The sequence below is a fragment of the Talpa occidentalis genome, unplaced genomic scaffold (assembly GCF_014898055.3).
Source record: "Talpa occidentalis isolate TD23 unplaced genomic scaffold, MPIMG_talOcc4v2.1 talOcc4.5, whole genome shotgun sequence".
Classification (NCBI taxonomy): Eukaryota; Metazoa; Chordata; class Mammalia; order Eulipotyphla; family Talpidae; genus Talpa; species Talpa occidentalis.
This window is the reverse complement of record NW_023604861.1, coordinates 53,222,759-53,250,432: the sequence shown is the minus strand read 5'-3', so window position 1 is coordinate 53,250,432 and position 27,674 is coordinate 53,222,759. Positions and strand designations below refer to the sequence as shown.

At 39.3% G+C, this 27,674-nt stretch overlaps 1 protein-coding gene across 3 annotated transcripts in view; it reads left to right on the top strand.

Annotated features, from left to right (window-relative positions):
- The first annotated feature begins 3,772 nt into the window (after nucleotides 1-3,772).
- The window catches only part of DCLK1 (doublecortin like kinase 1), a 323,697-nt gene continuing 299,795 nt past the window's right edge, over nucleotides 3,773-27,674 (top strand). Inside the window, exons 1-3 of one of the 3 annotated variants that reach the window (XM_037527169.2) lie at nucleotides 3,773-4,057; nucleotides 8,763-9,157; nucleotides 22,038-22,384. In XM_037527169.2, coding sequence (XP_037383066.2) covers nucleotides 8,782-9,157; nucleotides 22,038-22,384 — 723 coding nt within the window. In that variant the 5' untranslated portion in view covers nucleotides 3,773-4,057; nucleotides 8,763-8,781. The remainder of the gene's footprint in view (nucleotides 4,058-8,762; nucleotides 9,158-22,037; nucleotides 22,385-27,674) is intronic. The other 2 variants (XM_037527168.2, XM_054701202.1) reach the window with 2 other exon arrangements.

Here is a 27,674-nt window from a genome sequence, read left to right as displayed (position 1 = left end):
CTTCAAGGCTACTCCTCAGAGAGTTTCTGCCATTCTAGCAGAAGCGTAAGTAAGGACTCTCTAATTAGGGGGAGGATATGGGAAATGCCATAAAAATCCTTTACCATATGGGAAGAAATACAAAGGAAAATTAGAAAGATGATCATGTTCTATAATGTTTCTCACAATTGTGGTGGGCACTAAATACGTCGGGTACCCCATCCTAGGAGTGCTGCACGTCCTTGACCCCAGATGAGGTCTGAAGAGAGATTAAATCCTAACCCTCCTTCCTACTCCCCACATACCCCTGGAAAGAAAAATAACAAATGCATATCTTCCTGCTACCTATAGAATATTCTACCTATAGAATAAGGGGTACCTTATTCTATAATTCTACACCTATTGAATAAGGGTACCTTGTAATTATATACCTATAGAAATTCCATGCCTATAGAATAAGGGTTTCTTATTCTATAATTCTCTTTTAATCTATGATTGAGCATTTTTTTAAAGTTTTTTTTAAAGATTAATTTATTTATTCATACAAGAACCTGGGTACAGGCAAGATACGGGGGAGGGTGAGATTTACCAGAGACAGAGTGGGGAACAGAACGGGCAGACTGACGAAATACACTGTTAAGGGGAGCAGCGGGTACTACAGGAGAGGTCTGCCATGCCATGTGGGACCCTCGCCTGCTGACCGGAATCGAACCAGTGCTGGAGAGGCTGTAGACAGCTTCACAGTGCTGGGCTCAACCTCCTGCACCACTAGGGGAGGCCCATGATTGAGGTTTTTTTTTTTTTTTTTTTTTTTTTTTTTTTTTTAATGAAGAAGCAAATTAAAGGTTCCTGTAAAGAGATACATAGTCAACTGAAAATTCTTTTTTATTTCTATTTCTCTTCCCTGATTTGCATCTGAAAACTTATTTTCAGGAAAAAAGCACAGGTGTTCCCTGGTGCTATGCTGCTGCTTGTCTTCCAGCCAAGTCTCACATGTCCATGCAGCAATGGGGCTGATGACTCTGCTGCCCTGTGGGTCAGGGGCACCCAGGGACAGGAGCTTGAGGAATCTGAGGAGGGGGCCAGGATTGTGGAGTCAGTGTGACTGGTCCAGCCCCAATCCTGGGGGTTGATCTGATGGTTGCAACTGAGGCTACTCTGCAGAGAAGGTGACTGAGTTGGCAACCTGCAGGCCTGAAACTTTAATCTGGGTAAAGATATGTGGCTGGAGCTTTTAGCAAGCATTTTGTAACGCTGAGACAATTTCAAGGATAGAAGTCACACACAAAGGGTTATGGAGCAGAAAGAAACCCGAGGCATTAATGACAATGTGAAAGTGCCACACTAGTCCAGGACTGTATATCCCCTGTATACCCCTTGATGTGAGAGAAAACAAATCACTTGTTGAGGTCATTGTCTAAGAAAGAGAAGCACAAGTAGATATGATTGTCCGTCAACTTTTTGTCCGAGGATAAAGCACACATATTCTTGTGCCTGTCACTAAAGGAACTTACATTCATGATAGCAAAGAGTTGTTCTCTCTCTGTTATAAAATAATAAATCCACTGATTTCAGGACTGAATTTTCCAAAAGAGGTTACACTTCACAATAGAATTTGGTATTGCTTTATAAGCATATTGCCTCTACAATTGGAAAACTAACTTGAATCTTAAAACATCAGATTTCTTAAAAATGCAAATGGGCTTGGCATTTACTAGCTATGTGACTATGGGCAAATGATATAACCACCTTATGCTTAAATTATTTCATCTGTAAGATGGTTAATAATGTCTACCTTGAATGTTTCTATGAGAATAAAATAGGAAAATATGAAAAAACCTACCACAACAAGACACAAGCACGCAATAGCAACGATTGACAGAACTGTGGTTAAGCCATTGCCATCTTGCAGAAGATAGAGTTGCCTGGAACAGTATTTGGGGTACACAGCTTAAATAACATTAGCTTTAAGGAGCTAACCTCAAATTTTCATGAGGAAATATATGTTTCCATGAGGAAAAGTAAGCATTAATTCTAGTCACTTCTCTGATCAATATCACAGCGATGTAAAGGAAGTAACATTATTTTTGAACATTACTTCAATTGGGAGTTTCTTGGTTAAATTTTGTTTGAATTAGCAGTCATTACTGAATAGGAGACAGATTTCCCAGAGGCTTAAGCTATCCTGGAAGTAACTTAGGCAATGCTGTAATTACTTTTGCCAGGTCATGGAGTGCATTTAGTACCAGCTTGCCATCCTGACTAAATGATTTGGCCATAGTGTAGTGACCAGTGGGTGCTATTTAGTGTGTCCCTTCATTTAAATGATCAGCTGTGTCTCCAGACATGTTTCTTTAAACATATTATCTGTATGACCCAGGTTAAACAGTCAGGAAGGAGGTAAGATGTGGTTGAATTTCTTAAAGTGCTTAAGAAATAAATGACTCTCATAGAATATCCATAGGGGTTAGGAGGTAGAATTTATTTCTTGATTTAACATTTTGGCAGAAATCATTTGGCATTTGTCGCTGGAAAGATAAATAGAAGCTTTGATTTCTGTTCTCGAGAAAATACCTTTAGCTCCCTACTTTGTCTACCCTTGAAGGAATAGATGCGGTACTCTGCATTTAGTCAATTCTGTGAGTTCATTGTACTAGTATCCCAGGGCTATTCAATAGTTCAAAAATAAATATTGTAGCACACTTATTGAATATGTAACATGCATCTCATTTGACAAATGGTAATTTTTTAGTATTTACATAATACTTTCAAGTATTTCAGAATAGTTCTTATTAATAACAAATTAACAAATTCACAGCTGGGCTCAGCATACAAGATAAAAATTAAAATTTGATTTTTCACTGAAAAGTACAAGCTTAGGAAGTGAGAAAAATACATATATGTACTTGTATATGTATGCATATTTAGGGCAAACACATTTCCAAGCAACATAACTGTAAATGAGGGCATTAACTGGATGTAGGGTGCCCATTGAACCAGACTAGGGTTTCCAAGAAGTCTGCAACCGCTTCCATTCCCTAGACTTTTGTGTAAAAACAAGAAGCTGAACAGCCTGGGCTCTGAGAACATTCCTGCCTCTGGAAGGGAGGCTTGTATGAACTCATGGGGCTTTCCAGTGCTGACCGCCAGTCTTGGCAGCCAGGAGGTATCCAGTAGCGAAACCTGGCCTGAAGTATCAAGGGTCTATTGTGACACACTCAACTCTAAGCAGATGCCCTATTTCAAGACTGACTCAAGTCTTATCTCTGTGCAGTCCAAGTAGGGGGAGTGAGGGTCATACCAGAGTGCGTAGAATGGGATTAACCCTCCACAGAGGCACGGATGCTTCCTGGACAAAAAGTGATGAGGCCACCACTTTGGCATCTGTAATCCTCGGAATGGTGTCGACCCATGAATTCACATCAAAATACATGTTTGAGGGTGCGTGACTAGTGGTGGGGACTGTTTTCCTTGCCTTCCCTTCAGGAGAGGGGGTCTCACCGCTGGGCCACACCTCACTTTCCACCTGGCATATTATCTGGTTTAGACTGGCCCCAACCACATTCTCTTGCCCTGTTCCCAGGCCCGCCATCCCATCTCCCCCCACGTCCAGAGAGCCGCGCCTGGGCGCTGGGGAGCTTTGGAGGTTTGTTAAACCCCATGCACCGAGGCCGCTGCGGCGGGAGAGGGCGCGGGGAGGGGCAGGACCGGGGGCGCAGCCGCGGTGGGTGCGCCCTGCCAAGAAGGGCGGGGGCGCCGGGCGTGCACGCGGAGAAGGAAGGAGGGCGTGTGAGCGAGTGAGCCACGAGGGAAGGGAGCGCGCCCGCCGCCGCCGCCCTCCTCCGGAGAGAGAGGCTGGAGAGAGGCTGTGCGAAGCGCCGCATTTCAATGAGGACGGGCCGAGGCGCATCCCTGCACTCGCGGCGGTAGCCGAGACGCGCGCGCTCCAGCAGCTGCTGCAGCCCAGCCCCGGCCCCGCTGTAGCCCCGCAGCCCCGGCCGCACCCAGCGAGGACAGCACCAGGAGGCGACCCCCAGCGCGGCCACAAAGACCCCCGGCGGCATCTCTCCGCGGACCGGTGCGTGGTTTCCCATCGCCGGGGAGGGCGGCTGCGGGGAGGGCCGGCGGTGGGCCCCAGCGGGGAGCCCGCAGCACCCGCTGCTCCCGCAGCCGCCGGGAGCCCGCGGAGCTCCGGGCGCGGAGGCCGGCGGGCGCCCACCTCGTTCGCCGCCGCCCCGCCCGCCGTTCCTCGAAAGGCGCAGCCCTGCGCGGGCCGGCTTGGCCCCGGCCGGGGGGTGGAGAGCGCGGGCGGCCCCGGGGCGGCTGGCACCTGCCTCTTTTGTCTGGTGCCACCCGGCTGAAAACCCGGAGTCGGGCGAACCGGCTCCTCCAGGCTTGCGCCGCGTTGTAAGTGGCGATGGAGAGCCAGGGAAGAGTTGCTGGAGAGGTGTTTGTCATTGTCAGGACTGGCCGTGCAGAGAACCAAGTCTGAGCCTAGAAGGAGTGGCCCGGCCAGGCCTCTTATTGTGTGTGTGCTTTCCCGTGTGCCCGGGAGGGTGGTGTGTGCTGGAGGACGGGGCGAGCTGTGCATGGTTGGTGGCAGCAGTGTGGACGTTGCAAGTACATTTTGCAGGGTCTCAAGTTCCTCTGGGGACAGCGAGGCCGCCTCATGTACAAATTAGTACCTGCAGTGCTAAAAGCATGCGGAGAGGAAATGGCATTTTCCTCCTAGTGGGGGTGCACGCACAGTCCCGCATTGCCCCACAAAAGAGGTTGCTTTAGAAAGGCAGGTTTGCGCGGAATCGCTCCTGGATTTGGCAAGGAGATGCTTGTAGGAGACGGAGCCGATGAAAGGTTTCGTTCATACCCGCTCCCTCTCTCGACACCTATGAATGTGTGCACAGCTTATGGTGCACACGCGTTTAGTGGCCACACCGCAGAGTGCTCCGTGAATACATTTCATGACTGTTCCTAGATACACTGCCTTTCAATGGGAGAGGAAGTAGGACAGCTTTTTAAGTATTAAATGTCACCTGAAGGAGGGTCAGACGGGATTAAAAGCGTTATATGTAGGCACGTTTTAAAAGATTTGCACACATCCTGTGATGTCTGTATCCAGGGTGGTGCACACTCTGGAGGTGTGTGTTTGCCTGTTATTCCACCATGCCTGTCTATCCACCTGCATCCTAATCCCACGGGCAAAATACACCGTGGAACTTCCAGGTCCAGCATTTATAGAGATGTAGCAGTGTTTATGCCAAATCATTTCTTGGTATGAGTGTGTGTGTGTGTGTGTGTGTGTGTGTGTGTGTGAATTTATGAAACAAGAACTCATGTGCTCATGCAGAGAAGGAATGAATATAGAGGTTCCTCAAAATGGTGAAAAATCCTACAGACAACAATCAAAGATACTGATTTCTTGGCATGACATTGTTTGTAGGAAAATGTCTGATAAGAGCTAGCTTCCTTCCCTACCCACGTGCCTGTGACCTCCGTGGTTGCCTGCCTGTTACCCTGACACACGTGTGCCCAGACCCTCAGCCACTTATGGTGTGCAGAAATGTGACTGTGTGCTTTAGTGAGCTTCCTGTCCAGAAAGTGGGTACCTGTCGAAACCCAGCAAATTGAATCATCTTCAGGAGCTCTTGGTTCAAATATATCATCACTGAACCAAGAAGAACCGAGCCAGACAGGGCAAGGGAATAGATACCTATTTTGATGCTGTACATAATTTCTGCCACACTGGGGTGGGTGTTGTGGGTTTTCACATTCATATATTGGTAACGGTAGCCATGAAGATGATTTCACTTTGAGTCTGGTTTTTCTTTGTCACCAAATCTTTTTCTTTGTCACCAACATCATTGCCTATTGTGGGGCAGGCTTAGTGAAGGGGGAAGTGAAAGATGTGGTCCCTGGCCTGTTGAGTGTATAATGTGGTTTGAAGAAATGTGCCAATAGGATCAAACAAAATCAACTTTCCTCTATTTTAACTTGATCTTTTTTTCATTTGGTGTGGAATTCACAGTTTTAAAAGCTTTAGGGAATTTCAACAATTGCTAAATTATATGACCTTTGCAAATTATGAGTCAGCAGGCTCCCTTGAGGGCTAGATGTGCACTAGCTCGTGCCCTCCTTGCAATGGTCCAGCTTCTCTTTTTCTTTGGTGTAGGTAATTTTGGAGAAAACTACTGGGGTTGGAAGGATCATTAATGTCTTAAAAAAAAACAACAACAACAACAACTTCAAAAGCCAATCTGGCCTCTGTAATATTCAAAGTCTATAAGCTTAGGAAGTTGATGGGAGTACTAGAAGTTTCCTGCCTGCTTCCCCAGCACACACATCCCTTTTGGTAGACAAAATAACTAATATAAAAGCAAATAAATAAAAAAGTGGGAGTAGTCATAATATCATGGACAAAATATTGGTTCTGTTACACATTTAGCAGCTGCTTGAGGGACTGAATATTAACTAATAATTGTTCTGAAGTCATTTAACTTCAAAAACCAGTGAAATCAGTTCGTACCTACCTGTATGTAGTATAATCTTTCCTGGAAGATGCAAATCTAGACTTATGAGTTAGTAAGAGACATGAAATAATTTTCATATTTGTAGATAAAAATAGACTGAACAATTAACCACACTCTGCTTCTCTCACTCCCCTCAGTGGGGATCATGAGAAATTTAGGATATTAGGGGCTGGTGAACCCTAACTCCTCTGTCTCAAGACCAGGTGTCCAATAGCAAAATGGCCTGCCCTAGGTCTCAGACTTACTTAGGAATGAGGACTTTTAAAACCCTACTTTACAGGTGTCAAGGGGTCAATTTCAGAGCCCTGGATTGCTGAGACACAGAGCAAGGGCAGAACATAGGCCGACCCAACTTTAGGGTCAGAGTCATCCTGGATTCAAATCCCAAGTCCCTGACTTAAGACTTTGGGACTGTGCCTTTATCCCACACCCACCAGCAGGCATGGTGATATACCTACCTGGTTGGATTGTTGGGAGGCTTAGAAGTGGTGAACTTTTAAGTATAGAACACGATTGCTGAGTAATAGTGTCAGGCACATTGTAGATATTCAATAAATATTAGATTTTTCCACTTCATTTATTTTAGGAGTGCACAATATCTAGCAGTGCTTTTGCACATGAAGTATTCACTGCTCTAAGTGGATCAGAGGTCAGTTTACTGAAGGTCAAGGAAAGGTCAGAGAGTCTTGGCAATGCTTTCGATTAGTTTGGTCTGAACTTTGGAAAAGCAATGTCATCTATGTGATGGGATTTGGGAAACACTTTTAAGATCCTTGTCCCAGTTTTTCCATTACTTTATATTTAATTTCAACAAGCCTGGAATTAAATTTTCTTTCCTTCAAATGCTGAGGTTTTTCCGCTTGCTAGATTATCCTGTTAAGACATGCATCCCCACAAGGGGCAACACCACAGATTTTTATCAACTAACCCCTTAGCAAGGATGAATTGATCCCAAAGGCAATTTGCAAACATTAACTTAATATTAACTACGAGGCAGGTATTAGTAGCATTCTCATATGTGATTCAGGGAGTTGAGGCTTAAAGATGTGGATCAAGTACATTGTCAGTCTACAGTTAGTATGGGGTCATGTCTGAATTAACATGTTTAAGGCATGATTTCTTTAACCACAAAGTTTGAGAGCTTTAATGAAGGTGAAGCAAAGAGCTCTGAAGAGGTGACTTTTTTTCTTTCTTCTTTCTCTTCTCCTTCCTCTTCCTTTACTATTCCTTCTTTCTCCTTGCTCCATCTTCTTTGTCTCCTTCCTCCTCGTTGTTCCTCCTCTTTCTGCTCTTCTTTCTTCTTACCTCTCCTCCTTTTTTTAAATCCAATTTATCTGAGCAGTAAATGTAAGTAGATGAGTTATTGAAAATTCACTTTTTTTTAAAAAAGATGATTTGTTTATTTACGCTTGCAAGAGCTGGGGTACAGGCCAGAGGAGGGGGGGTGAAAGGATTCACTAGAGACAGAGCGGGGAACAGAACAGGCAGAATGACCAAAGTACACTGCTTGAGGGGAGCAGCAGGCGAGTCAGGAGAGGTCTGCTCTACCATGTGGGTAGCTCCCTGGCTGGGGATAAAACTAGTGCTGCAGAGGCTGTGGACAGCTTCATAGGTTGTGTCTTAACCCCTTGCGCCACCAGGGAGGCCCCGAAAATTCACTTTTTAAAAAAAACTTCTATTGAAGATGATCGAATCTATGGCTTGGTTCAGCTTACTCTCCATCTGGCTTTGGGACAGTCTGTTAGATGCTGCTGCCTGCCCCCTGTGATTCTGAGCCTCCCACAACCACCATCTTTACCAAATAGTGTTATAAAAGCTTATTTCCTACTTGCTACTACAATTAGCACAGTGCAGTGTAAGGAGTCTTCGACTTGCAGTCAGCCAAACCTGTGTTGGAGATCTTGATTTAAGCCTTCCTCAACTTGGAGAGATTTAGGAGAAGTTTTTTCTGTGCTGTGGGTTTTTCATCAGTTTGTGGTGACTATTGGAAATTACAGTTATCCAAAGACTGATACCATGTAGGTGGTCAATACGTGGGAGCTTGTTTTTAACAAAACTGAGGTTGATTAATGAGCTGTTTCCACTGGGTTTGCTCCTCTGTTTCTTTGTCTTTTTATTTCCCAACTTGATAACTCATATTAAATATATCATCAATTATAGCAATATTTCCACCAGCTGCTCTCAAGCTGAGCCTTTCAAGCGTGATCCTAAAATAACATCAGTGTGTGTCTCTCTTTTTGCTGCTTTGCCTCATAGGTTCAACTTTAACGCCATCATGTCCTTCGGCAGAGACATGGAGCTTGAGCATTTCGATGAGCGGGACAAGGCGCAGAGATACAGCAGAGGGTCGCGGGTGAACGGGCTGCCCAGCCCCACGCACAGCGCCCACTGCAGCTTCTACCGAACCCGCACACTGCAGACCCTCAGCTCGGAGAAGAAGGCCAAGAAGGTTCGTTTCTATCGAAATGGAGATCGATACTTCAAAGGAATTGTGTATGCCATCTCCCCAGACCGGTTCCGATCTTTTGAGGCTCTGCTGGCTGATTTGACCCGAACTCTGTCGGATAATGTGAATTTGCCCCAGGGAGTGAGAACAATCTACACCATTGATGGGCTCAAGAAGATTTCCAGCCTGGACCAACTAGTGGAAGGTGAGCGCTATGAGATAACCCCCAGTGACCTTAGAGGATAAGCTCTCATATATCACCGTTGTTTTCCCATCTCGTATTTGACCTCCAAGAAGTAGCGTCCAGCTTTTTGGCTGTGATCTTTTTTTGTATCACACATTTAAGGGTTCACTTTGCTGTTCTGTAGTGTAAAAAGGAAAAAAAAAAGGATGGCATTAAGTCTAATATCTTAGAATGTTGAGTTTTGGGGGACAAGTGTCTAATTCTATAGCATTCTGTAATTTTTTTCTCACACCCATGCTTCATTTATTTTGAAAGTCCATTTTTATACCTTTAACCATATAGTTCATATTCTAGATGCACATTGAACTTTTCCTATCACATCTGCAAGTAGTACAACTGAAAATACTAATGGATCATGAAATTTTAGGGTTGAAAGGAATCTTACATAATTATCAATCCATTAATTTTACCACTGGAGACTGTGGCCCAGAAAATTCAAACAACATGTCTGTGGTTACATGGCAATTTGGTGGTGATGCTGGATCAAAAGTAGATTTTCTAGCAATTCTTTCCAATATGATGCTTCCTTTTAGGTTTAAAGGATTGTTGTCTTTCAGTGATATTCGAGGACATAAAGGAATCAATCTGTTCAATTTGTTTTTTAAAGTCCCAAAATAGGGTTAATAGTAATTCTCTGTTTTCCACATTTCATGTAGAAATAGGACTATTTGGGCCCATGGATGAGGTCTGATGTCTTGTGCAAGTAAGGTTGGTTCCCTCTTCTGAGCTATACTTGCCTCAATACCAACTCCATCAAGGCTTCTAATCACCTTGGAAATCATGCTGAAGTGTAAAATTCATGCTGAAGTGTAAATGAGGATAAGTGGTCTTCTTTGGAGACCTCTTGGAAAATTGAGGTCTCAAGGTGCTGATGAAGGAATAGAAAAATACACGGACCATGAAGAGGCAGTTTGAAGTGTTGGAAGAGCTTGATTTCACTGAGTTCACCTTTTACCTAGACCCTGTTGTCTTACTGGATCCTGGAGGAATGCCATCTGCATAAAGTCTCCCTCTCTTGTGCAGGTACTAGGAGGAAGAATCCCTTTTGGCTCCATATGGAGTTTTTGGTTGTTCTGACCTGATCCCACACAGGCTGGTCCTCTTGTCCTCCATTGGAGCCAGAGTTTGTATGTGATTCAAGGCCGAGGTTTCTTTTGTCTTTCTCCCCATTTCCTTCCCTTTATCTTTTGGCAGGAATGCGAGCCCTCTGTGACTGGACTTGAGGGTGCAGAGGAGCCTGGTTTGGGTCTGTTTCTGTGTGGGAATTCACATCTCTTTTGCATGATTTGTCACCCTGCCAGGATGCCTGTTGACTTGGCCTTTTTCCTTCTATTCAGATGTTGGAACTTCCAGTAAATTAAAGGGGAAGAAGGAACATGAAATCTTTCTGTATCAGTTTTGAATTTTTTACTCTATTTTTTCATGACCTTGGAAAATACGACCATAAATAAAACATTTGAGGGATGAGTCCAAGGGATAAAAAATAAATCCATACTCAGATACTTAACCAGTCACAAAACCGTCCCTTGGAAGGCTAGTGGAATTACAGGAGAAATATGCCAATATTTTAAAGCACATTCTGGGACAGCCGGAAGTTGACTCCTCTGTTCCAAAGTCATTTGTGCAGCATCTGTAGGCAGAGGGGCTTCAGTTAGTTTCCCAGCCAGAACTGTTACTTATTGAGAAGAGGTCAGAGATAATCCCATGACCGCCACGACCGAAGAGGGTGTGAGAGGTGGGGAAAAAGTGGTGCTTCACATCTAGGGACCAGCAAAATTATGGTATGCTTGCCCCCCAGCTTGCTGTTTTTTTTTTAAACACAAAAGAATTCCTAATCTGAGGGCTGTTGTCCTCACTGGGGGTGATAATTATAGCTCAGTTACTGAGCATGTGCCATGCTCTGGTGGGAGTTTCCTGCATATATGAACACATTTCATTCTTACATGTTCCTAGGAGGTAGGCACTTTTATCATACTGACACTAACAGTAGAATAATGAGGCATAGTGTGGCTAAGTGGTCTGTTCCTATTCACATGGCAAGAAAGGGGAGAGTTAGGATTTCAACTCAGGAAGCCTGGTGCCCAAGCTTGAGCACCTAACTGCCACAAAAGATACAGAGTGTGTTTGTAGGGGCATTTTTTGTGACTTTTAAGATGAAATTTTATAGTTACTGTCCTCTTGAAAACAAATATATTTAAATTTGACTTAGTTCCAAGAACAGATTCTGTTCCCAGAAATCCTTCACTCATTGCCTCCAAATGTTTTTCTCGCCAATTAATATAAAATAACTGTAGATTGAATGCTCTGATTTAAAAATTACTCTGAAAAAAGAACTTTTTTAGTTGCTAAATGGTAACTTTGGGAAGTGTCTAAGTTCATATATTGGCTGCATTAAAAATTTCCATTTAAAGGGATTTTTTTCTAATTCACAGCACTGATAATTAGCATGCAGCTGCACTTAGTGTTGAAATAGCTAAGAATCCATTTAGATTTGCCTCTTTGTCAATTACATTTTTGCTTAGTCTGTTAAAATGCAAAACGTTGCTTCATATTCATCATTAGTTTCATATCTCTCACTTTACATACTAATTTTGTGTAAACGTCAGTGCATGTTATTAGCTTCTCATTTCCCATTCCGATATGATGATGTTTGAGTTTTAAATTAAATTCTTTTTGTGGTGCAGTGACAAGTGTATTGCACTTAATTTTTTTTTAAGTTTGTTCTCTGTCACTTATGTAAGGTTAAAAATTCTTATAATGTTTCATGGCCTCTGGCATAGTTGTATGATAATTAGGCACAGATTATTATGCCAAAATTTGGTGGAAGCACTTTGATAGAACTGACTCTTAGCCTGATGTATTAATGTGTTAGTGTATATGTGCACGCACATGTATGATTGCATGTTCTACTTGTGCATACATACATAGCTACACACATGCGCATACACACATACACTTAAGAGTAGATCATGGAGACCTTGTTTGCATTCAAAATGTCCTTAATATGTTAAAAAAAAATGGTGATACTTAGTAAGGAATGTTGAATTTTAGTCCTGTTTCTGCCAGTAATTCACCTTGAGACTTGGCCTCATTTTCCCAATATTGCCTCTTCCCCCCAATTTTATGCTATTTATATTCCACTGTAGATATGTAAATGTGAAGATAAATGAAGGAATAACTTTTAAAACCTTCGAACTCTTAGGAGAAAGATGTAATGTAAATGTTGAACGTTAACTGATAGGTTGGATTTTCATTATCAGATGCTCAAATGTTCCTCCCCTCTCCCACCCCCCAACCCCACTTTTAAATAGACTTATCTTTAGTGTGGTTTTAGATTCACAACAGAATTGAGCAGAAAGTACAGAGATTTACCATATATTCCCCACCCTCATGCATGCATGCACAGCCTCTTTCCCTGCCCTCCACCACCCCAAACCAGATAGATATATAGATTACAATTAATGAACCTCCTTGATCTGTCATTATTACCCAAAGACCATAAGTTTACATTTGAGTTCTCTCTTGGTATTGTATGTTCAGTGGGTTTTGACAATGTATCATGACATGTATTTACCAGTACAGTATCATACAGTACAGTTTCACTGCCCTAAACATCTTCTGCCTGTTAATCTCTCCCTCTCTTTAACTCCTGGCGTCATTTATGTTTTTACTGTCTCAGATGGGCTTTTTTTTTTTTTTTTGTGGGACCCTCGCCGGTAGCCGGGGAATGAACCGGCGCTGCAGAGGCTGCGGGCAGCCTCACAGCCCAGCGCTCAACCGCTGCGCCACCAGGGGAGGCCCCAGATGGGCATTCTTAAAGCATCTGGTGTGAATGTAGGTATGAGAGAGCGAGCACATCAGTAAGCTGTATTCTGAAGATGTTTAAGTTAATTTGTATATCAGCTCTGCAGATATTAGAAGCTCCTATACCCTTTGACTCTCCTCCCCTCTTCGACCCCCATGAACATGCCTGACTCCAGAGCTTCAGTGTGAGGGCTGCCCTTTAAGTTTCCATCAGAATTAACCTCTGAGGTGTAAACTTATGCTTCACCCCGAAGTTAGGGAATCTCTCTCTTACTTTGATCACTGTTCTTCTAGCAATTTTCCTTTCCTTTAATTCACTGGCTGCTTCTTTGTCTCTCCATGCTATATTAAAACTTTGTGATTTAGTTTTTGAATGGCTACAAAACATACTCTAAAAGTTCCCAGAGGCAAATGATTTTCTAGTTTTTTGAGGATCTTCTTAGAGATATCAGTGCTTTCATTTATTTATTTATTTTAAGATTTATTTATTTATACAAGCACTGGGTACAGTCGAAGCGCGGGAGGGTGAGAGAATTCACCAGAGCCAGAGTGGGGAACAGAACAGGCAGATGGACGAAATACACTGCTGAGGGGAGCAGTAGTTGCAGCAGGAGAGGTCTGTCGTCCCATGTGGGATCCTTGCTGGCGGCCGGGGATTGAACCAGCACTGTAGAGGCTGCAGGCAGCTTCGCAACCCATTGCTCAACCACTGCGCCATCAGGGAAGCCGTATTTATTTATTTTTAAAAGATTTATTTATACAAGAACTGGGGTACAGGCCAGATGCATGGGAGGGTGAGAGGATTCACCAGAGACAGAGTGGGGAGCAGAGCAGGCAGACTGATGAAATACACTGCTGAGGGGAGCAGCGGGCGGGACAAGAGAGGTCTGCCATGCCATGTGGGACCCTTGCGGGCTGACCAGGATCGAACCAGCACTGCAGAGGCTGTGGACAGCTTCACAGCGCTGCACTCAACTGCCTGTGCCACCAGGGGAGGCCTGATACCAGTGCTTTAAAGGATATACATGTTATATACATGTTATCTGTCCGGAAGACAACTTACTGTGCTCACAGTTCTTCCTCTTGCCTTGCGTACTTCACAGTACACACAGCATTCACTTAGAACTGCTGTGTTCTTTTTACTGACTTCATGGTATTCTTTTATCAAATGCACTATAGTTTATTTAATAAGTTTTATTGATGGACATTTTGGTTGTTTCCAGTCCTTTGTTGTTATAAACAATTTTGTAGTGAAGTTCCTTGGATATAAGTTTTCCACTCATGTAAGATAAATTTCTACAAGTCATATTGTTGGATAGAGTTATAAACATTCAACTTTTAAAAACTGTTGCAAAATTCCTCTTCATAGCAGTGGTTACTTCCCACCTGAAATGTATGTAAAGACAGTGTTTTATCAAATGTTTTGCAATTTGCCAAACTATTAAGAAAAGAAAATAACTATTAAGAAAAGAAAAAAGGAAAAAAATGTATCTCATTATAATTTTAATATTCACCTTTTTATGTATTGTTTTTCACAGCTTTTGACTAATTTTCTATTAGATAGGTACTGCTTTTTATTGGCTTGTAGGATTTTTTTCTTTAAAAGGTAATTAATCCTTTGTAATATTAATTAAAAGTATTTTTTCTATATTCTATATTTAATGACTTTTATTTATTACATCTTTTGCCATGTAGATTTAACGAAATCTATATAATAAAACTTGTTAGTGTTTTCATTTGTGACTTGATTTACATGCCCCTTAGATCCTCTGCACACTGAGATTATAAAGCTGCTTTCCTTATTTTCTTCTAGTATGTTTATGTTTTAATTTTTCAAATGTGCACCCCCACATTCTATCAACTGCAAATCCTGGTTGATTCTCTCTTCTAAGCACATCTCACAGCATCCACTTGCCTCTATCTTCCTTCACACTGCAATCTCTGACATGTTTCCCAGACCTGTGTCTGCTTAGTCCTAAAAGCTTTGACTTTGTTGCCTTCTGCAGTCTTATTCTCATTTGATTGTCCATGAAGCCATTTGTATTTTGTTTTCAGGAAAGACTTATTAATATCTCACAGACTATCCCTTTATTGGTCTATGCAGTAGGGCATATTATTATTTATTTTTTATATGAAATGTTATCCTCTTTTTTTCTGCCAATGAAAATCTTGCCCTCACTTCAGTGGCCAGCATGAATGCCATATCTTCATTGATCATTCAGTGGGAAGTAGAAAATGATTTCTTTCTCCAGTGAATTAGGATTGCCTGGACCACTTATTTAGCAATTATCACACATTGCCCTGTGGTGAAATTTTTTTATAGACATGTCTTGCTTTCTGAACTCTTTGAAGACAAGCTCATAATTTGGGATTCATTTCACTCCACAGAATGGGTATTTCAGGTCTTGTACTTGTTACTTAGGATTTAAAAGGTTGTTTAAAATTTTTAGGTTTTGGGAATAATGTTGCAGTTTTGTTATTTTTATTCTGTTATTTCCTTAAGAGAAATATTTAACTATGTGAATGTGAGTCAGAGATAAAACCATTTTCATGACTCCAAATATAGTTTGCAATGTCACTTTTTAAAAGGATTGTTACCAATTTATAATATTCATAGTTGTGTCTTCTATGTTTGATTTTATTTTTATGTTCTGTCATGTATTTTAGTAAATTTAAATAAGCTTTGCACATTGTTGTATTATTGGTTCTCAATCTTTCCCCCCATTTAATTTTAGTTTCTATACAATTATCTGTTTTAAATTTTAAAATATTTAAATATCTTCTTTTTTTCCCTTTATGTTATCTTTCTGTTGTTCTGAATTTGAGTTGGTATTTTCCAGAGGTCTAACATACATACTCAAATTTTATTTTCTTTAAGTTTATTTATTTGTATTATTATATTATGAAAAACCTCAACAAAAGAGTGATAAATAAGTGCCATTGGGCATGTTTTTCTTGCCTTTAATAGAGTTATCAAAATCATCTCTTTAAACCAGTGCCTTCCAGGTAAATTATGAAGTATTGCTGTTTCTATCTGAAATAAGCTCACAAAATAACCAGATCGTACTTTATGATATTTTATTATACTTATTGTCTGTGATATTATCTTTCATATAATTTAACTCAGTTCAATATCAGAAGTTTCAATATATGTTTGACTTTTTCTCAATTTTTACTGTAATTCACAATAGCAAATTTTAATCACCAGAGTTTCCACTGAGAACATTGATTTCTACTCTGGAAAAATGAAATATATTATAGGTACCTATCACTTCAGCTGCTTTTGAATATGCCATGTTTTGAACTTAAATTAATCCCAAAGGAGGTAGCAACCAGCTTTAGTAATATGAAGATTGGAGATTAGATCATTAGGTAAAGTGATGTCACAGCTGGAATTTACAAATCACAACTCTTGCCAGTTCCCTCATATCAGGCATTGATGAATTAGGCTAAGAAAACAGAACAAAAGGGATAACATTAATATAGTGGCCTAGCTACAATGACAAGATTAACAATAAGGAGACTGGATGGCAGCAACAAATGAGCTCAAAAGAGACCAAATGCTGCCTAGAAAAGGAAAAAAGAGAAGGAAACCATGGCAACAAAGCAATGAAGAAAAAACTTTGGAGGAGAGCAGACATGTCTAATGGGGAATTTTTTTGTTTGTTTTAACAAATCCTTTCCTCCCCCTTTCCTAAAGTTTCCTACCTCAATCACTGATTATTTTATGCAATTAGATTTTTGGAAAACATATGTCTGCATAAAAACTTGTACCCAGTTTATAACATTTGTGTTTGTCAAAACAAAACAAAGTGACAACAACCCAAATGTCCATCAACTGAAGACTGGATAAACACAATATGGCACATCTTTCCAATGGAATATTACTTGTCAATAAGAAGGAATCAAGTATTAATACATGTTACAGTGAGGAAGAACTTATTATGCTAAATGCAAGAAGCCAGACACCAAAGGCCACATAGCAAATGATTTCACTTATATAAAATGTCCAGATTAGGCAAACCCATAGAGAGATAAAGTAGGTTAGTTAACTGGGGGCTGGATAGAGAGTTGATAATGGGGATTGACTGCTCACAGATACAAGGTTTCTTTGTGGGGAGATGAAAATGTCTGAAATTAGACAGTGATGATGATTCTGTAACTCTGGGAACATACTATACACTACTGAATTGTATACTTCAAAAGGGTGAATTTTATAGTATTTAGATTATATCTCAGTAAAAGAGTGATGAAAACAAAACCTCTAGGGCATCCCCTGGTGGCGCAGTGGTTGAGCGCTGGGTTGTGAGGCTGCCCACAGCCTCTGCAGCGCCAGTTCGATCCCCGGCCACCGGCGAGGGTCCCACAAAAACAAAACAAACAAACAAAAAAAACCACACACACACACACACACAAAAAAAAAACAAAACCTCTAGCAATAAGGAGAAAGGGCAAACTTCTAGAGTCTCCTCATACTTGGTCTTGTGTAGCTACATTTTCTTACCTGACTAGACCTGGTCAACCAGGGAGCTAATACCATATTACTGGAAGTTCTCACAAGGTATGTAGAGAATTCTTTAAAATGGAAATGTTCTGATTCATAATGGGAGACAGTATCCAAATAGAATTCACTTTGTGAATTTTTTAGTAATAAGCTTTGTTAGAGAAAATTCATTTCCATACTTTGAAAAATAATGGCAAATATAATGATTCGAGAATGCATGTGTGATTTTTTGAAAGCAAAACAAAAAACACGGACTCTTCAGTATCTGAAAAATAATGTAACATGCTTACAAAGAGATTATTCCACTTTCCCAAGTCCCCCACATATCTAAATCTTTCATGGAAAAATTACAATATTCTGATATTTTAGGAGGTATTGGCTTGCTCCAACTATAATTTCATGCTTTATTTTCTTATCTTTTTTGTTTTTGTTTCCATTGATGCATTCTTTATCTCTGCTTAAAAACACATATTACTTTTTCTGGCTTTAGTAAATGCCACAACAGTCAGAGATGGTGCTTTGACACACAGAGAGGTTCTCTCCTATAGTGCTTCCTTGCTATTTGTTGGCATGCTTTGGATTCTCAGAGTATTCAACTTTAGGTTAAAGATCAGTCTTCACACAAAAATTTTGAATGAGTAAACTAAGAAAATTCAAGCAATGATAACCAACCACCAAGTTACTGTGTTTAACTAATTTCCAGCTTTGCCTTTAAATAGAGTTTTATTTCCTTTAAATCATCCATGATTTTTGTCATTGTGCCATTCTTTTTTTTTATTCTTTTTTTATTTTTACATGATCATGCCATTCTTATTTAACTTGCCCTGTAATAAGTTATCCAAAACTTTCAAGGCAATGTTTGGGCTGTTTTGTTCAAATATACCTTTGTTTAGATAAATTAACTTTTATTTCAGAGTTGTCATAGAAATTACACCAAAAATTTTTGAGATGGGTTAGTGTATATAAAAAGTTTTTATAGCTAATTATAAATTTTACATTATCTTGTTATTTTTGAATAACCTTTAACACATATATTTCTTGTCAGGACTTAAAACTTATTGATGATTCCCTAATTAAAAATTTATCATATCTCTTAACTTTCATTTCCATTGAGGAAGAGATTAAACACTGAATATCCGGAGTTATTTGGCAAAATCAAGACTACGTGTTCTTTCCATTCAGAAGAGTTACATTTGTTAATTTACAGTTATCAATGACATTAGCACATTAACTGAAAAGTTATTTTTCACAAAATCAGAAAATACACTCAATTACCTGTACTAGGACAGAGACTGCATCTCTAATGTGGGAGAATTTCAGAATTATGATTAAAATAAAAGTAGTAAATGTGGGGTCAAGTAGATTGAGTGTAAATTTACCTCCATACTTTAATAGAAGTTTATTAACACAGGGAAACTCATCTTTGGCTATCCCTGAATTCTTCAAAAAAGTAGTAGATTCTAAATGATAACACTTTGCTGTGTGTCAGTCTTTGAATCTGATTAAACAGCCAGAAGAGTCTCAAACTGATCACACGGATTTAATACAAGTTTCTTCTCATCATTCTTCCTTGAATCAAACCAGCATCACCTTCTCAAAGTTCTCAGGCTTTAAAACTTTTCAGTGTTTCTATGCACATCAAAGACATCTTTACAGACACATCACCCAAAGCAGTGATAGTGAAGGCAAAGATAAACAGCTGGGACTACATCAAATTAAAGAGCTTCTGCACAGCAAAAGAAACAATAACCAAAACAAAGAGAAACCCCACCAACTGGGAGAACATTTTTGCACACAACACTAATGATAAAGGACTGATCACAAAAATCTACAAAGAGCTGATGAGACTCAACAAAAACAAAAAAAATAATCCAGTCAAAAAAATGGGCAGAAGAGCTAAAAAGAAACTTCTCTGAAGAGGAAATGCAAATGGCCAACAGGCATATGAAAAAATGCTCAACATCACTTGTAATCAGGGAAATGCAAATCAAAACTACCATGAGATACCATCTCACACCAGTGAGAATGGCACGTATTAAAAAAAACTAGCAACAACAAATGTTGGCGAGGTGGTGGAGAAGAAGGAACTCTCCTGCACTGTTGGTGGGAGTGCAAACTTGTCCAACCACTATGGAGAGCTGTGTGGAGATTTCTTGACCTACTAAACATAGAGCTTCCATATGATCCAGCAATTCCACTCCTAGGTATTTACCCAAAGGACACAGAAACATCAATTCCAAAGAGCACCTGCACCCCTATGTTTATAGCAGCACAATTTACAGTAGCTAAGCTTTGGAAACAACCCAAATGCCCAAAAATAGATGACTGGATCAAGAAGATGTGGTCCATATACACCATGGAATATTACTCAGCATTCAAAAAAGATAAACACATGCAGTTTGCAGCAACATGGCTGGCACTGGAAGGGATCATGCTCAGCGAAATAAGCCAGAAAGAAAAAGAAAAATACCGGATGGTCTCACTCATAGCAGGAATCTAGAAAACTTAAATAAGGGACCAGGAAAAAGAATAACTACAAGAAAGAAAATATCAAAATCAACAAACAACTATGAACCAGAGACACTCTATGGGGGATGGGGGGGGGGAAGGATGGCTTGGGGTCAAAATAAGGGGGTTATAATTGTATGGGGAATATAAAAATAAAATTTAAATAAAAAAAACTTTTCAGTGTTTTATCAAAGGTATAAGAAAAGAGTTTATTTTCTCTTTCAAAAACCCATTCCATATTGTTGGGTGAATACTTTAAAATCCCTCTCCTTAGTTATCTTCTCATAATGTTAAAAAGTTTCCTTTGTTGGTGTATAAAACGACGCCATTAATGTTGTTTTGATTTTAATGATTAATATCATATAAATCTATACATAATCAGACAATTTATATTCCCTGTAAGCACAGAACTTTGACAAAGACAGATTTTGCTAGGTAAATTACAGACTGTGTCTAGTTGGGGCATTGGGGAGCATTTAGGGCATTCTTACATTGAGATGAACTCAAACTGATGTTCACTGCTAACTGTGTGGCTAGAAACAATTAACATCTGATAATATAAAACCTGCTCACTGATTCCTAGTAATTGTGTTTTAAAATTTTCTTTTCAGGCTTGCTGCACAATTAGGGTAATTCAGCCTGAGATGCTGTTCACTTATATGACAGTTTTGCCTTTGAGGTCTTTTTGACCTCTGCTGTCTAATTTGATCTTTAAAAAAACCTGGTTAGATGAAAGTGGCCACTGCAATATTCTTCATGTGACAGATGAATAATCCACCACTGAAAAGTCTCAGGGACTTCCCCAAGGTTATGTGCTTGGGGAAACCAGGTCTTGAGCCCAGACTTACAAGTCTCCATTCCCACTGTGATGGAGCATTGTGATGTTCCCACTGTTGTTGCAGCCTTCACTTGCATGTTTTTGGTACCGAACAAATCTGAGAAGTATAGTAGAGATCGGTCATAATCTGCTAGGTGAATAGTAAGGGGGTTTGCTAAATTTGTACTGTTTGTATCACTTTTAGTGAGACTGAAATATTAATAAACTTGGAAAGTACAGTTGTAAAACATTTTCAAAGTCAATGTTTGATGACATGTATAACTATGTTTTTCTATTTTTGAAACCATGGTTGAGTTATTCTCTGGCCTTGGGTGCTTGCACTATTAATTTTAAAATAGGACAAGGACTTAGATAAAAGTAAATGGGCTGTGTTGAATTAGTCCTAGGTCATTTTACCTGCAATTATGAAAACTTTGAGCATTTTTACCTAATCCCAGTTACAAAGACTTAGTAACACAGTAAAAAGTCATTATAAAGTCTTTAATTTCAAAACACTGATCTAACTTAATGAAATACATGTTTAGGATCAGTCATTCTATAATTCATCATTGCTTTGTACACATGTTACTTTGTTTTTGTGTGATCCATATCTGCTTAATAGTCTGAGTGTTTTCATTAAAAAAATTCTCTGTTCAGGAGTCATTTTTAATAAAAATTAATTATTTTTATGTATTTTCTTTTTTCAGCTTCATTAGAATGCAACTGATAAATTGTAAGATATTTAAAGTGTGCCTCATGATGATTTGATATACCTCTATGTTGTGAGAAGATTCCTCCTTTTTAGTTAGTTTGCACATCCTGTACCTCACATACCTATTTATTTATTTATTTGGTGATAGTATTTAAGTCCTACTTACTTAGCATATTTCAGTTATACTATTTAGATAGTGATATTATTATATATTATGTCCTTAGGTATTATTTATTTTATATAATTATTTTTATTTGAAAGGCATTTTATAAAGGTACAGGTTGTAAGCTGACCACTCTTAAAACCTTTTATCTAATTATTAATCATAATTACTTGATTGTTCCATTTGATCTTTTATATACAATTTCCCCTTGTTTAAAAAGTCATAACTGGCTCTCACTTCTAAGTCATAAAAGAAAAATCAAAGACTAGGAAAAAAAGAAATGAGTTTCATATAAAGTTAGTGTACACTTAAATATATTTCTCTTTTCCTTAGGAGAGAGTTATGTGTGTGGCTCCATCGAGCCCTTTAAGAAACTGGAGTATACCAAGAACGTGAACCCCAACTGGTCAGTGAATGTGAAGACCACTTCGGCTTCCCGGGCAGTGTCCTCGCTGGCCACTGCCAAAGGGGGTCCTTCAGAGGTGCGGGAGAATAAGGATTTCATTCGGCCCAAGCTGGTCACCATCATCAGAAGTGGGGTGAAGCCGCGGAAAGCTGTCAGGATTCTGCTGAACAAGAAAACTGCTCATTCCTTTGAGCAGGTTCTCACCGATATAACTGATGCCATCAAGCTGGACTCGGGAGTGGTGAAGCGTCTGTACACCCTGGATGGGAAACAGGTAAGCGAGAGATCACATTCTTGGCTTTATAAGCAAGAACTTGGGGTTGGGTGATTTATGTGGCTTATGGGAGGACTCTAAGGACATGCGAGGAGGTTGGGTCATTGAGCCAACAAATAACTGCTGACCACAAATCAGTCCAAGGAAGACAGGATTAACCATAGGAATAAATGAGAAATGTCTCCAAATCCTAAGTGATCACTCAGAGATTCTACATTTTCAGTTATTAATTTCTGAACAAATGGTGCTTTTCTGTCATCTGTTTTTAATTTTGTCTTATAGAATTACATATAGCCTTGAGCCTTGAGATGTAGAGGTAAACTCTGCTCAGTAGAGAAAATTCTAAATCATTTCTTTGTCCTAAATAATATTTTATAACTTCAAGTCTCAGTAATGTTTACTCATGAGCTGCATTTAAATTTTATAGACTTTAAAGTAAATACTTTAGGACACAAATATTTCTATCTGATTGGCTGTAAAAGGCATATTTTTAGACTATTACTCATCTTGTATTGAAAGCATAATTCAGAATTAAAGCAAAAAGAGGGTTTCTTTAGCTATGGAATGTGTATCAATTGACTTTGGATGGATGGGCATTTTAAAGTGAATTACTCAGATGAACCTAAAGGAACTATTTTAAAAGTTTTACAGAAACCTGGCAGTGAGCTGAGTGAACTCACTGACATGTACAGTGCAATTTGCTAGTCATTCAGTTTATGGGTGTTTCTTGTTAAGGTTATGATTTCCAGTACATTATTGTTGCATGGAATTTAGTTTTTAATGTGAGTTGTCCAAATACTTAAAAAAATATTTTGAGAGGTAATTTGAATGATTTGCATGTGGAGTACATATTAAATATCAAACCTAAATCTGTAAAAGGAAAAGTTGAGTTTATTAAATGGAAGATTCAATATAGGTCCTTCCAAGCTAACACATTCAAACTTAATAGATTGAAAATAGATGCAAATCCTAGAAAGAGTGTTAGTCATGAAAGAATTTCTTCCCTAGGGAGTCATTTAAATGCTCTAAATTATAAAATTCATTAGGAAAGAAAGAATCTCTGCCTTTTGCTCATTTATAGTCAGCACTTTTGCTTGTCTCATAAAACTTGTGTCATGTGGATAACGATTCTAAGGAATGAAATTCCCAATTTTCGAGATCTAAGAGGGGATAGCCTGGGATTTATCAGTGTATATCAGGGATTAGGAAGCCCACTGCTGGATTTCAATAAGATGTCAAGCTTCACATTTAAGCATCTATGCACTTCACTGGTTCCCTTTATCATGAATTACTCAACCATCTTGTAGGTCTGCATTTTTGTGTATTGAGTTTTCTCAAGATGAGAGCGAATCTGTTTTTCATAAAAAGTAAATTTACAAAAAATAAATATATTGATAAATCTTATTTTTCCCCCCTTGCCTCAGAATTTGGGGTTTCCAAAAACCCCAAATTGCTATACAATGAATCTAAAAATCAGTTTTATTTAACTAAGTTTTGCCATCAGCTGATCATCTTTTTATTCCTAGAATAGCGACTAGATGTTCTCAATAGTTTTCTTCTATCTAGGAATTTATCCAGTGTCTGTATTTTACAATGACTATTTTTGCTATGGTCTACATGTAAATGATCCATTGTAATGAAAAGAATCCTGTCAAAATCAAGTTTCAAATCTTGGCTCAAGCACAGATTATTTATGTCTTTAGCATATCACTTAACAAAACCTCAATATACTCAGTAAAACATGGATAATATGATCACTTCTATTTCATAAGATCTTGCGGGATCAACTATAGAAATACATGTGAAAACAATTTTGGGCTATTAAAATAATGGTCGTAGTTTTAATCCCCATAACAGCTCAATTCTTATACCTATTTAATAGATGAGGTTACTGAGGCAACTTGTTTAAAAAAAAAAAGTTCAAATCCACAATGTGAATGGCAGGGTTGGGATTTGAACCAGTTTCTCTCCAAAGCTTTTGCTCACCACAATATACCCATAAGATATAAATGTACTGAGAAAAAAATTGTGAGTTTTTCATCCAAGGAGCATCTGAAAGTTTTCTGCTTTATATGTTTTTTTCCTGCTGCCATTCTGCTAACTGTTGTATTAAACTGTGTGTGTGTGTGCGTGTGGTTTTTTTTGGCGCAGCATTCAGTTTGCTGTTGTGGCTTTGCCTCCATTGTGTGACATGTTCTCTTCATAGCAGGAGTGGTGAAAAACTGCAGAGGAATTGGATGATAAAGTAGAAAGAATATAAAGACTTTTTGCTTGGGTTCCCAATAGGAACAAAGATGCTTCCTCATGAACCCCAGGAGTCTTTAGAATCGTTTCTGTTCAAAAGAGAAATCTGCCCCTACAAGCAGTTTATTAGTAGAATTCTTTGACAGCCTGGGCAGAGACCAAGACTTGATAAGCCTGAGAATAAACCACTTTCCTCCAAGTTTTCCTGTGGCATGATGCTCTGCCCTAGTAGGTGGCACCCCGGCCATTGTGGCATTGGGTTGCACATGCTGTGCACAGGAATCACCCCTACAATCACTTATCCCACTTTTTTTAAAATAGTGCAACTGATCTCTTGTAACAATTCCACAAACAATATGGGAAATCTAATGTGTAATGAAGTTATTAAGATTTATATATTTTTGTACTGAGGAAATAGAATTGTTTAAAAAACATTAATGGCTGGAGTTCTTTGGGTTAATTAGTAAAGCAATTTGGCAATTGCCTTCTGATCTCCTAAAGGCAGCTTGTGGATGTATCATGGCATGGAAATTGGTGACTCTGGGGTTTCTGACAGTGAAGCAGTAAAGGCTGTGCCTGCTCTTACATATGTCACCCAGAGATGAGCATTGGAAGCATCCCCACATGCCCGTTTCCCTTATTGCTGCCATTCCTCAGCCTCCTTGTTGGGTTGCCTACTCGATTTTCTTTAAGCCCTCACCTAAAAGTTCATTATTTGGGGATTTTTTGAAGTAATAGGCTGAGACAAGAAACTCAACAAATTGGAGAGGCTGAACTGTATGCTGATAGAAGACATTTTGTAGGATTGCAGGAAACTGCAATTTCCCCAGGTGGCTCATGAGCAGTCTACTTGTGAGCAAGCCCTTTCTAATTATGTCAGCTCTAGTCTTTATTCAGGGGTATTGAAGCTTCAGTAAAAGGTTGCTGCAACCTTGCCTTCCCCCTTCACTTTTGGGGGGGCTTCTGCTTATAACATGAATCAGGCACTTTTGCTGGCATGGTGAGGAGGTTAAAGAAATGCTTGTCGTGTCTTCTTTTCAGTGATGCATTGTTTATCTGGGCTTTGATTAAGGGCTCCGAAAGCAGAAAGAGGGCATTTTTCAGCTGAAGGTTAAAACCATGTCTGCTTTCTCCATAACCGATGGGAGGCTTTGGCAGGGTGAGAGTCTTTTCCTCCTGCCCTATTTGGGATTTTTCTGTGGTTCAATGTCTCACCCTGCCAAGCAGTTACTCCCAAAGGTCATTTGGAGTGTGACTTTTTTAAGTGTTTAAAATAAGACCAAAAGGTACAAGGTTTGTTGCAAAAATGCACTTGTGTATCTCCTGACTTATGGAACAGCTAATCAGGCTGTCTTGACCTGCTAAGTCTTCTAAACCTGTGATTATTGAATCCTTCCTTGGAAACATAAACAAGGGTTAGAATAACTAGTGCCTAAGAGCAATTTATACTGTAAAGGTCATAGATAAGGGATTTCCCAATGATCTCTCCTTTCCTGCTGAAATATAGTCATGATAAACTAGATTGTTCTCTAGGCAGGAACTATATGCACATTTCCATCTTATCTCCTTTTTAATATTGCAGATCCATGCCAAATGGCAGAGTGCTTTAGTAGTAGAGGAAAAATTCACTCAGGGATGTTGTATTTTTATGTAATAGACATTTCACATAAGTCATGCACTTTGTAATATCTACCCTTGTTAGCATGCTAGAGTGAGCAAACAATTTATTGTCTTCCTAATGTAGGAAGCAGTAGGGATGACTCAGTTGAAGTAAAGTTACTCATAGACTGATTTAGATGGCAAATTGAGAGAGCAGATGTCATAGCTGTGGCTTAGTCCCTTCTGGCTGCTATAACAAAGACCCATGGGTTGCTTGTCTTATAGTCAACAGACATTTACTTCTCACAGTTATAGAGGCTTTAAGCCCTGTGTGAAGGTACTAGTAGGTTGGGTGTCTGGTGAGAGGCCACTTCCTGGGTTACAGAGAGTGCATTCTGCTGTATTCTCACCTGGCAGAAGGGATCAGGGAGCTCTGGGTCTCTTTTTTTGTGGTTACTAATTCCTTTCCTGAAGGCCAACTCTCAACCTAATGACCTCCCAAAGACCCTGCCTCCTAATATGATCACCTTGGGGGTTAGGTCTCAACATATGAATTTTGGGGGGACATAAACATTCAGACCATAGCAACATCCATGTAAAATAAACCCCATTAGCTGTCAGTAAATGAATCAGTACCATGTGTTCTCTGTATCTTTCAGTCATTGCATCCTTTGTGTATTATGAACATAAAGCTAAAAAGATGCTTGAAAATGAGTCATAGTATTTGCAGCCATTTATTTTTAACTGATTAATATACATTTATTGGAATTCAGGAAATGTTAGTGGTGGCTGTATGAATCTATCAATCAGATATTACAAAATGATCTTTTTTTTTCTTTTGGTTTATAACACCTAATTCTAATCTGAAGTGAAAGTAATTTTGTTTACTCATGAATTTAGTGAATTTAGAATGTGACTTCCCCTTAAAAGTAGTACCAATTACTGCCACATCTAATCTTGGCTTCAGCAATTAATAAACATAGAATTTATGTGAAAACTGGAAATTTCCAAATCATAAAATTATGATTTTAAGAATGTGATAAGATTTGGTTGGACAGGAAAAGGTTATTTACTGTAGCTGTTGGTGATAGCGACATTTTCATTTTTTAAAAAGAAAACATTTTATTTTTTTTAAATAAAGCTCTAATTTCTTTAGGCATATTCAAACTCTTCATTCTTTGTAAACAGACTTTTAACTATTATGATCTGGTATGTTATCTGTGTTGTGCAAGTGAATGTAACACCTTTTAGATTTGTTTGCAATTGATGTGTGAAAAATGCAGTTGATACAAATAATATAGTTTACATTTTAAAATGTCAAAGTTTTCTATAAATGCTGAGACCACATGTTAAACAATTTCTGTGATTCGCTCCAGCTCTGAATTGATGGAAAATCTTAGCTGTTTTCAAAGGAAAAGCAGTGTAAGAGTAATTATGATACTTCACT